General features: G+C 42.4%; 1 protein-coding gene across 1 annotated transcript in view; it reads left to right on the forward strand.

The window, feature by feature from the left end:
- The window catches only part of WDFY2 (WD repeat and FYVE domain containing 2), an 81,008-nt gene extending 68,796 nt beyond the window's left edge, over nt 1-12,212 (forward strand). The window contains exons 9-12 of the mRNA XM_018556460.1: nt 3,264-3,365; nt 7,684-7,814; nt 9,296-9,404; nt 11,946-12,212. Coding sequence (XP_018411962.1) covers nt 3,264-3,365; nt 7,684-7,814; nt 9,296-9,404; nt 11,946-11,975 — 372 coding nt within the window. The 3' untranslated portion in view covers nt 11,976-12,212. The remainder of the gene's footprint in view (nt 1-3,263; nt 3,366-7,683; nt 7,815-9,295; nt 9,405-11,945) is intronic.
- The last annotated feature ends 540 nt before the right edge of the window (nt 12,213-12,752 follow it).

The raw sequence follows: 12,752 nt of genomic DNA on the forward strand, positions 1-12,752 counted from the left end.
CACATTGCTGTCTCCCCTGTATCCCATCTCCAGCACACACAGTTCATGTCCCAATATCCATGCCAGTAGTAAGATGATAGCCTCTTCAGTTACCATTTGTATTTTTAAGGAACACATAACTGGATAAAGTTTGTGGTCTTTTTGTATATGACTGGAGTGTTGACTTAAACGTACGCTTTTTCATTTAAATAGAATATAACCCATTTTGCTGCATCCCACCCCTGCATAGAGGAGATGGCATGCTGTGCAAACATAGGGAAGAAGGTATGGAGAGCAGGGATACTCCTACAAATTAGATTTGTGTCCTCTGATGTGGGAGATTTGGCAAAGAAGCCAAAGTGGAGTACAGCTCCGCTTCATGTCTTCGGTTCACGGCTGGAAAATTTGAGATTCATGTGACATCACAGATCAGACTATTTCTACAACGGGAAATGCACTTAACCATTTTTATTTCAGTGGTCAGATCTCTTGCTAACAAATGAACATTGTGCACTTTATTCAGACACTGGGTGGGGGGTCTATTTAAAACAGAGAGCAGATATTGTTATCTGCTGTACACCTCTGTGTCCACACGGTGCTGGCATTTAATGTTCCTACATTCATAAAATGCAGAGCACAGTTTGATACCTGCGGATTTCTATAGAGTGAGTTTCACATAATGCTTCAGAGAACACTATGATAGTTGGAGAGTCCAGTCCTATTCATTCAGTCACTTTCATAGGTCATGTGACCATGCCCTTCTCCCAACACATATGGAAGCTTTTAATTCCCAATGATTTGTATTTGTCTGTTAGATCCTGGGATTTGCACAGTTCTTCCACACAGCACATCCCTATCTAGCAAGCAGGGGAGCTGACTTTTTTTTTTTTTTGCTGTAATTTCATTTTTCACTTTCAGGTCTGCTACACAACACCACCCTTTGACTAAACCAAGAAAGGAGAAGCTCTCTCCTCCTATATTCATGCTTCTTGCACTGTGGCACAATTGACTGGCTCCTTGTGCTGCTTCTCCATTCTCCTCTCTTAGCTCTTCTCTACAGTAGACTCTAATTGGCTGATACAAAGTCAGATGTAGGAATTTAATCTGCTTGCATTTAAAAATAAATGTATTAATGGTAACAGAGCTGCATTAATTTGTGTCTTGAGTTCAGCTTTAGAGCTTTAGAGCTCCTTTAATGCCGTACCGCTGCTGTATAATGAGATCTTTATGAAACCGGTAGTACCTTGATGAAAATGTAATTACAGATCCCTATTTTGCTCTGTGTAAGTCTTTGTTTATGTTCAGTTTGTACCGATGACATTCTCATAATGGTGGTGTTGTGTTCTCTCCTCCAGTCCTCTTTTCTCAGCAAATGTGTTTTCACAATTCAGAGAATTTATTGCATAACAATGCAGAACAAAGATGAACTCAGACACATGTTGCCTCTTGCCAGAGATTTGTATATTGTTCTGTGACTGTGCACCAAAAATAAATAATTCACACTGGCCAGCTGGGTATGGCATGCTCTTATTTATATTTATATATATATATATAACATCCATATTGAAGAAAGAATCCTGCCTAAAGTCAATGTAATGTTTCCCCTGTATTCTTATTTGAAAACTTGTTTCAATAAAAACGTATTAGTTTGAGTTAAATTTGTTATTAACATTTATTTAGTTTTACCTCTTACAGTTGACTATTTTTTTCAAACTCTCTTTGATCAGCAATACTAAGGGGTCCCAGATTTTAGTGCTGTAATAGTTTTGGTGATGTGTAATGACTTTTTTTTTTTTTTTTTTTTTTTAACATGTAGCCTAGTGTACATAGCATTCACTGCATTACAATCATGGCATAGCATGAGGACAAGGCAATGACGATCCTCCTCATCTGTACCCACATGATGGTCAGGCATGCTTTTCCCAGTGTCTAAGCCATAACTCCCAACTTTCTGAGACGAGAAAGGGGGACACCTTCCAGCACAATAAATGTAGGAATTGGTTGCACCCCTACCACTCCCCCAGTTATGCGAACCATTAAGAAAGGACTGGTAATTTTACCTGTTAAAAAAAAAAGAAAGGACTGGTAAAACCCAGAATTGTTTATTTTTCTCACCATTACTTTTCCTTTTATTCTGGCCTTTTAAAATAGAAAACCAGATAATTAGAAAATAAGATGAAGGTTTTAGTTCAGAATTGGGATGCACCTATACCGTTTTTTCGGCATCGAGTACCGATATATTTTTTTCCGGTACTCACTGATACCGATACTGGAGGTCCCATTGAGGAAGCCAGGGGGCGTGTAATGACTTGCTTCCTGATTAGCCGGGAAGCCGGGCGGCATGTAAAGACTGGCTGGCTTCCCGATTACCAGGCATGGGGTTCTCTGACACTACTTCTTAGTAATGATTGCACGGATTGGAATGGGACCAAGTGCCCCATGCATGCAGTCTCCTGGGGGGTTTCAAAAACTTTCATTTGAAGTGATACTGCGTAGCGGAACTACAAGGGCCGCATGTGCGACCGAGCACTGGCGTTCTGCCACTTGGGATGGGGGGGCAGAAAGGAAGAAGGGGCCCCGGTAACATATAGCTCCCAGCAGACCAACGCTCGACTGACTGCACTACTCCACCCGCTGTCCAATCAGCAGCTCCCATTCTGTAGCTACTTATTATGCATACTCTTCAGACACTGACGAGGGAGAAGCTCATTGATCACCATAAAGGGGGTGGAGCTCTGAGCTGAATAATGGAGGGGGTGTGTCCGGGTTTGTTGTAAGGTGGAGATGTGTGAGTGAAATCTTTTATAGAACACACAATGCTGAATGCACAGAATGTTTTACCCTCTATCAGTGTTCCATTTCACTTCATTGTCTCCAAAGCAGTGGCGGAACTACCAAGTTCACAGTTGTCGCATCTGCGACCGGGCACTAGCGTTCCGCTACTTGGCGGCCCGGAAAGGAAGAAGAGGGCCCAACCCTGGTAACCGCAGAGGCACCGACATTGCCTCCTGGGACTACAGCTCCCAGCAGTCCAATGCTCCGGAGCGGGGATAGGGGGCCCTTCATGGTTTCTTGCATCGGAGCCCTGAGTTTTCTAGTTGCGCCTCTGGTGATACTTCTCCTTTAAGTAGCATTATTAGGAGGACGGTGGCAGCCTCCATGTTTCACTCATGACAGGTTTCCTTTTTAACACCACAACAATGTTTTTGTTATTCGACTCTTTTGAAAGGGTCCTTATTCTTGAAGACACTGAATAACTTTGCCTACCTTTTGTCATACTGCAGACACCAGAATGGTTGGACAGTGACTCCTGTCAGAAGTGTGACCAGCCGTTCTTCTGGAACTTCAAACAGATGTGGGACAGCAAGAAGATTGGCCTCAGGCAGGTGTGTGTTTTATCAGACAGGGTGGGAACTGGCCAGGTTAGTGTGTAACATGTTGATGATATACCTCATCTACTGTCATTTTTAGTTCAGTTCTTATGTTTGGGGTTCCCAAATGGTTGCCGCAGAGTACATTGTATGCGAGGAGACATCATGTGCACAAGAGCGTTCTCATTGGCCATCTTCCATCTCCATGAGCAGTCATATTCCCAAACTCCAGAACCTGAATGTACTTTCCATGCCTTTGGGGTTTATGTCATGAACGTGCTGTGGATAAGGTGATGTGGCTGAAGGTTCAGAGAGCCAACTCCCTGTATATGATTTCAGGACATTGCTAGTGCACATATTCAGAACAAAACATGGATCATGCTGATCACTTGATTGGAGATGTATGTTCTTTTCCCCACTACTCTGGTGGCTCTAGGTATCATGACTGGAATTGGGGATAACATATTTTTTCTCATTATTGTGAAAACATCCCTCTTGATAGTATGATGATCAGTTATATCCAGAGCATTTACTTTGTGGTTACATGTATGCGTACCTTTCTAAGTTAATATACAGTAGGTAGAAGTACTTAAAGAGTAATACATTCAGTAATATAGGCAATGAGAGAAGTGAGAGAGAGAGAGAGTTCATCAGATGTCAGATTTATGCTCAGCTAGTTAAAGAAAAGGGACGTGTTAGAGACTCTGTCGGGTTTCATTTTTTGCAATAAATAAGAGGTTCATTGGTGGAGCAAACATGAACAATGTTATTCAAATACAATGTACTTTGTATAAGCTCCATACACAGACAGGCAAAAAGAAGCAAATTATACAGTACTTACAATTCCAAAGGCCAAAGTGGGAATACAGGCGATATGGGTGCTATGTGCAACAGTTTGGGAACCACATGGGGAGCTCATGGCCACACTCTCAACTAGACAGTAAGGCCCCATTCACATGAGGACTTGGCTGTGTTCTGGGATTCTTTGCGGCAGGAATCCAAGGTGTCCCCATTCAGATGCGGTCCGCTGTACCCATTGAAAGTAATGACAGCGGCTACATCTTTTAGTGGCATACATGGTACTTTTACATGTGGTTTGGGATGATTGTCGCTCGACACAGACAGATTCCATCCAGGGACAATCATTTATCCTGAACCCCATGTAATCATACCATGTACCCTTACCTGTGGACTGGCACTGAGAGATCCGGCCACTGTCACCCAGTCATTACCTTCTGTGGGTACAGTGGGCTCATCTAAATGGGACACCCGGGATTCCTGCTGCAGAATTTGTAGTTCCCAGAACACAGCGTGTGAATGCAGCCTAAGAGTAATGTGGTTCGCTAGAGAAAAATACATTTGTAGTAGAGTGAGAAAGAGTTGTTGTACAGGCATCACAGGAACAAGTGCCCACAGAGGTGTCACAGACCAAAATTAAAAGCTGACAGAAAATTGAATTCTTCCCTATACTGTCCAGAAAAAAAAAAATATTCGGCTGGTGTTGAGCTGGCTGTAAACTATTCAATCTAATTTCACAATCTCCTTTCCAGTTACCAAAACTATGTGATATGAGGATACACCTAAACAACTGACTAGTATCAAACCAGACAGGCCATTGCACTACATAAAGGATGGTACTGTAGATCTAAATGAAACCATTCCATAAGATTCTATAGGGTCTGTCAGCCTAAAGCTCACCACACATCTTAGAATGTGATTGTGCAATCTCCTTTAGATCTACCAACAAATTAATATGAAAAAAAAAAAAAAGATCTACCAACAACTATATAGTGCAAGGACCTGACTGATTGGCGATGCATTGATTGGATAGCTTAGGAAGGTCCTTTATATTACATCATTTTGGTAAATTAAAAGTTGAATTATTAGGTTTTAAACTAATTGTAATTGTTTTCTTACGGAAAGCAAACTGACATGTCTTTAAATTTTGTTACGTCTTGCCCATACAACTCACAGGGCACATTCTATACAAATGAATTCAATTGAAATTGCAGCTACAGCTAATTTTATAGTTTTGAGTAGAATGGAGATGAGTTAGAATGTCAGTTAGGGATTTATTACTGTGTCCACATTGGGGGATTTCCCCTCACTTCCTGTTCTGGCACAGAAGACCCTGTAGGTAAATTCCACCTTTGACAGTTGTGACCAGAGCAGGCGACTCTTAGATTTCTCCTATAGTCCCAGTGACAGCTCAAAAATGTTAGATTTGCTGCACTTTCTACTGGATAAAAAGTGAGAGCTGATGTCCATATATAAGGTCACAAATAGAACCTCTGGTTATTACTAACTCTCTGCTTTCCCCAAAACTAAATGCTTTGGCCGTGGCTTTCAGTCCCATGAACAAACCCTTTTTTTGCGGTTTAGAAAGTGTGACTATAAGATGGTGGTGTAATAGTCAAAGTTGACCATGAGGTGGCACCAGAGAGCCATTGTGAAATAAGAGTAGATATCCTTTCTCCAGCTAAACTTCTGCGGTGCTATCGGCTATGATAGAAGACCTCCAGACAGAAATGTTATCAGGAGTGGGACTATCCGTGCACTGCAAGGGTTAACTGCTCGTTTTTGCCTAGGGTAAAAAGAAAGTTATATTCACTCGATCCTCGGAGCTGGCAGCACTCCATCGATGGAATGTCCTTCGGCGTCCTCACGTCCTATGCACTGTATTGGACATGATGACTCGAGGATTCCTAGACAGCTGCAGCGGAGGGTGAGTGAGGCTCCAGGGACCGGTCAAAGAGCCAGCAATGTTAGATGATCGGGTGAGTATGGTAGCTAATTCCATGTTCTATGCTAGACCCATCTTTAGGGTGGAACACGGTGCCATTCCGTAGCCTCCCTCACCCTCCCCCCCCACACACACACGCACACTGCCATTTGCCAGAATTAAAGGGTGCTTCCCCTGTAGGCTCCTGTATATGTTTTAATTTTAGAGTGTGGCCCTGCCTGCACAGCCTCATCATTCATTCACAAGTCCATTTACAAGATCAATATATGGAGAAACTACAAGTACAGTCTGCAACGGCAGCAGAACAACTCATGGTTCTCAATGGAGTACATATACAGTAATACCTTGGTTTACGAGCATAATTCGTTCCGGCAGCATGCTTGTAATCCAAAGCGCTTGTATATCAAAGCGTATTTCCCCATAGGAAATAATGGAAATTCAGACGATTCGTTCCACAACCCAAAATTATTCATATAAAAATGAATACAATACAGTACTGTAATATAATACTGTACAAAATATAAAGAAAAATAAACTGATTACCGGTACCTTCGTGGCTGGTGTGAGGGGGACAAGAGAGAGGAGGATTATTGTGTAGGACGACTTTCACTATCACTAACGGAATCACTGCTATCTCTTGACTGAATGGAATCTTTTTCATTTCGTGAAACCTTAACAAGGTATCTATCCAATGTGACATTGCATTGTTGTTAAACAGTCTCATCGCTCGCAATGCTACAGCCTTATTCGGGTGGCGCTTTTCTGCAGAATTTTGCTCTTATTGCAAGACATTTGCTTGTATATCAAGGCAAAATTTTTCAGAAATGTTTGCTTGTCTTGCAAAACACTCTCAAACCAAGTTACTTGTAAACCAAGGTATTACTGTACAGTGAGGTCACCACACTTGTAGTCCATTGTTAACTTCAATGGTGGTGACAGCATTATGCTTTGGGTCTGTTTTTCTTTAGCTGGAACTGGGGCTTTTGTTAAGGTGGAGGGACTTATGAGCAATTCCAAATATCAGTACATTTTGGCACAAAACCTTCAGCCCTCTGCTGAGAACAGAAATTTCACCTTTCAGCATGACAACAACCCAAAGCATACCACCCAATCAACAAAAGAACGGCTTCACCATAAGAAGATCAAAGTTTTGGAATGGCCCAGCCAGAGCTCAGACCTGAATCCAATTGAAAATCTGTGGGGTGACATGTAGAGGGCTGTGCACAGGAGATGATCTCACAATCTGACAGATGTGGAAGAGTGGGCAAAGATTTGCAAGGCAAGATGTGCCTTGCTCATAAACTACTCCCCCAAAGGACTGAATGCTGTCATAAAATCAAAAGGTGCTTCAACAAAGTATAGTTTGTACATATTTATGCAACCATGTTTTTTGTAAGGTCCCCCCCCTCTCCCCTTTTTAAAGATTTTAATGCAAAACAAAATAAGTAAATGCACATTTTTTTCTTTTTGCGACGTGTGCATTTATGATTTTGTTTGCAAAAAGTGGAATATGCCTTTAAGATGATCCTGATATGTAGGCATAATGGAATCTTAGATATAACGTTGTGTTTTTCTGTTTTGTTACATCAGCACCATTGCAGGAAATGTGGGAAAGCGGTATGCGGTAAATGTAGCTCTAAGAGATCCTCCATTCCTCTCATGGGATTTGAGTTTGAAGTCCGCGTGTGTGACAGCTGCTACGACACCATCACAGACGATCAGTAAGTGATATCTGTATGACTGATGTGAACATCTTCCCATTCATCACTATAGAGAAGGTGTTGGCTATAACAACCAATCAGATTCTAGATATCATTTTTCTTTAACAGTTTAGAAGATAAACCAAACATCTGTTTGACTGTTGTGATGAAATCACCTTTCATTTTTCTAACTGCTAAAGGTTTTCATGAGGGATGCACGGTACCTTTTGTTTCAGACTGAGTACCGATACTTTTCTTCAATTACTTGCCGATACCTATTACTAATACCTTTTTTTTTTTAACGCTCATGTGTGACAGTTTTTCCTAAAACAATACAGACTAATGATTTCAGGACAATGGTGGAGCGCCAGGGCACTGTCACAGCTGCATCCCTGGTATTTCTGCCACTGACTCCAAGCTGTAGAGAGACTACAAATCTCAGCAATACATAGTCACATATTAGTCAGGTTGAAAAAAGACACAAGTCCATCGAGTTCAACCTATAGAGATAAAAGGTCCAAGAGGAGAAAAAAAGAAACCTAAACAGAACGCTATGCCCACAGTTAGCTACTGTTGATCCAGAGGAAGGCAAAAACAACCCTAACCCTGGATCAACAATTTCTGATGCTTAATATACCTACAAGAACTCAATATCCAATAATATTCTGTGTATTTAGGAATACATCCAGAGTTTTTTTTAAACAGTTAACTGAGCTCGCTAGAACTAGTTCCTGGTGGAGTCATTTTCACAGCTCTAGCTGTGAAAAATCCTTTCCATATGCAAAGGTTAAACCTCTTTTCCTCCAGACGCAAAGATTGCCCCCTTGTCCTTTGCAGTGACCTTAAGGTGAATAATTTGGCACCAAGCTCACTATATGGACCATTAATACATATAATACATTATATAGCAATGCAGAATACCACCAGCTATAGAGGACTACAAATCCCTGCAATACATTATACAGCAATGCAGAATACCACCAGCTATAGAGGACTACAAATCCCTGCAATACATTATACAGCAATGCAGAATACCACCAGCTATAGAGGACTACAAATCCCTGCAATACATTATACAGCAATGCAGAATACCACCAGCTATAGAGGACTACAAATCCCTGCAATACATTATACAGCAATGCAGAATAATAGAATATGTATTTTCTAAATACTCTGTGCTGCCACTCTGCTCCCGGGTGCCGCCCAGGTGTATGGCCAGGCAGAGAGTCTCTGAAGGGGTTCGGAGGGTCTCAGGAGGGGAAGAAGGCTGCCACTAGGTCCCCAGCAAACATGGGACCTAAGGCAGCCACTTCAATTTGAAAAATGTACAGTGCCCGTGTCGGTTTTTGGTATCGGGGCATTTTCATGAAAATGGCCAGTATCAGCACCCACCCTGGTATTGGCATTGGTGCATCCCTAGTTTTCATGAATGACCGTGGTGTGTGCAGACTATTCCTCCTGTACAGATTAATCTTGATGTCTGTTCCTCTTCTCCTTTACAGACGAGCTCCAACTGCATCTTTCCATGATAGTAAACACAACATTATCCATGTAAATTTTGATCCAACAAGGGTTTGGTTATTGACTTCAGGAACAGACAAGATCCTTAAGGTCAGTAATGTGGTCCTTTAATATTTTACCGATTTTATAGCAATGCCGCATATGATAGCACTGTGTAGAATACTTCCCACCCACTGCAGTCCCTGCCCTTGAAGTGTACAGTCCACTCAACCACATTCTGCAGCTGTCTTAAATATAAGCTTGAAGGGAATTGCCGCCTCAGCTATGCACATTGGAAGGCTTAGAACAAACATTATTGTACTTGTTCACCTGCTTCTCCCTTCATAATCGGGCCGTTTCAGAGCACTTGCTGAAATCTTTCAAAATAAGTACCAAGTGGATGGGACTGCCTTTGTTGTAATTAAATGGACAGTAAATATATCATAATAAACATTGCACCCCAGCAAGTATCTTTGACTCCATTAGCTGCATTCCAGGGTACAGTCTCAGCAAGTATTGTCCACACACAGCTAGATAACTAGCATTTTCAGATGCTGCTTAGCAATGACAGCGACATTTTTGTCAGTACAGGTTTACTTTGGCCCAGCTCCAGGCAAAACAGGTTTATTTAGGTTCTGCTTTGGGGATAATCTGTAACCACTGTTGGGTTCCATTCACACGGATGACAAGGGGAAGTTAAAATCAGACAGTTTATCTGTGGGTTTACCCCCCTTCACCCAGTCGCTGCAGCAATGTCAGCACTGCGGCCGAACTGTGCTGTATACATTGTAGCAGCCGCGATGCTTTGCATCACATCAAAATATATACAGCTTGTTACATTTGGCAGGCGGTACCGCTTGTGAAACGCAATCATTGCAATAAATGGCACCGCGCCGCAACCGTGTGGGTAAGTGCCTGTGATGCGGTCTTGCAATAGAAAGTCCCCATTGGGATTTTAAAAATAAACTGCATTCAGGAGGCGGCAGTATCTGTTTCCTGAACGCTGGGCAACCAGTGCTCCACCTCCCTCTGAAAAGTCATCTGCAGTTGATCACTTTTCAAAGGGTGGTGGAGGCTGCTGCCCATGTGAACTCAGCCTTAATGCACCCATACACTGGCCGCATTTCGGCTGTTTTTTAATGTACCGGACGAAATTCGCACAGTGTGTGGGGCTGTCGGCTCCCTTCCAGCCGGCATTCCTCGATCAGCTGAAGGAGTCTGCTGGTAAATCTTCATGTGATCAAAGCCGGCAGCCAATGAGCTTTCTGCTCTGATCAGGTATTATGGCAGGTGCCGGCGGCACCTGTCAGAATAACATGCAAACAACAGCGATTCCTCGATCGACACGCTGTTTGTGTTGACCTGATGGAGGAATCACATCAATTTTTTTCGTTCAGCCTGCGGGTTGAAAGAAAAAAGTTGACCGGTGTATGGCCAGCCTAAATCTGCCCATACACCTATAGATTTCCTGCAGATTTTCTATGGTCAGATGGAAAAAGTGCAACAGATTCCTCCATCTACGCTAAACTGTGTGGATGGAGGAATCTCCCACTGGGCCAAGCTTCAGTGTCTTCCTAGTCGGCCCCGCTGGCTCTCAAAATACCTGAACAATGCCTGCATCCAATCAGATTGTTCAGGTACTTTAAGAGCCAGCAGGGCCGACTAGGAAGATACTGAAGTTTGGCCCAGCAGGAGATTACTCCATCCACACAGTTTAGCGTAGATGGAGGAATCTGTTGCACTTTTTCCATCTGACCATAGAAAATCTGCAGATAATCTATAGGTGTATGGCCAGCAGCTTTAGTGTTTAATTGCCATCTGTGTCTATTATGGAGATTTCACCCTACTTCTTGTGCTGGTGACCACACAGGTATTGAGGAGATCTGCTTAACAGGGACAGATGCAAATATATATATATAATGAGAGAGATTCGTCTCTGTACTCGTGTTTAAGAAGTCTTGCTTCCACTTTCTGTCTGTGTGACCGCACAGAAAGTAAAAAGTCTCTCCAATGGTCAAGTCTTGAACATGATGAGAAGAAAATAAGAAGTCACCAGCACTCAGAGTCAGTACTTAAAGGTGCAAATGTACTCTCATTTATTAATAATGCTTCACATTAGTCAAATAAGCCAATGTCTGGGGGCCACGCAGGGTCCCTGCCTCAGGGAGACATAGTCACTATGCACCTTTTATGTACTGAGTGCTGGTAACTTCATCTTATTTTCTGCTGTGGATCTACACGCACCGTCCGTGATCATTACTACAAGCATCACCATATTCAGTTTGGTCGTAGTGCTGTATGGAATGCCGCTGGCATCTACACCTTTCCTTTTGTACATGATGAGGTTTTAATATGTAGAGATTGATTAAAATATATACCAGTACATTACACCACACTTTTACAGAATGAAGGAAGCCTGTAGTGAGACAACCATTGGTGCCCATTCCTTATGAAAATGCTGACTTCTCCTGCTGACCCCCTTGGCATCAGTACAAAGTTACTGACCGAGCACAAGCCTGCAGATCGGGGGTTCTGACTTGCCACATGTTACTTTGTTCCAGGTCAGCTTTTCAGGAGGCTTCATGTTCCACTCATTGCAGTTTTTTCTTTTTTTAATGTACATTGATTAATCCTGTGCTTCTCCTACCACAGCTGTGGGATATGACTCCGGTGGTATCTTGATGATGATCTATGGACAGATCCTGACAACAGACACATGGAGTAGAAGACTCTGAGGACTCTGGAGAGCATTAGCCAGACAATCTAGAAGTTAAGGTTTTATATTCAGTCTTTGGAGTGGAGAGCTCGTCATTTTTAACTGCTACGGTGAAGAGTGTTATGAACTAATCTGAGCCGGGACTCATGACTGCTCCTCCTCGTTTGAACTGAACTTTCTTTCCAGTGTATTGATTTAGTTTGGAGTTTACCATACGGAGATTTCTTGTGCTGCGTTCTGGAGTTGTAAATGGTTCCTTCCCCTAGTGAGAACATTTTTAGGGTTCACTCATTTTAACCCTTCTCAGCCTGTTGCATTTCATTGCTTGCGTGTACTGCAGTTTTCAGGTGGCCCCCAATATGCATGGTGGCGTCTTATGACAAAACAGCCCAAAACTATTTAGTACATGAATGGCAGCTAATTTATTCTGGGTTATATGCTGCATTTTATCTCTGCAGTTTCACACCAGTAGATATGGATAGTAATATTTGGAATATACTGATTATTACAACCATCCTTAAAGGGGGATGATGACATGTTAAGGCCGCTAAACCTAAAATGCCAGTAAACGCGCATAACAGTTACTACTTGGAGATGAATTCCCCATAATTAAAGAGCTCGGCTGTTTCTAATTCCTCGTACAACAGACTGGAACAAGACTGGATGCAGAATCCAAGGACTAACATGAAGTCACCTGTCTGTAGATTTCAGATCTGTACTTCACTAAGCGCTATTTAGGTCTG

This window comes from Nanorana parkeri, unplaced genomic scaffold, assembly GCF_000935625.1.
Source record: "Nanorana parkeri isolate BGI_ZX_2015 unplaced genomic scaffold, ASM93562v1 scaffold238, whole genome shotgun sequence".
Taxonomy (NCBI): domain Eukaryota; kingdom Metazoa; phylum Chordata; class Amphibia; order Anura; family Dicroglossidae; genus Nanorana; species Nanorana parkeri.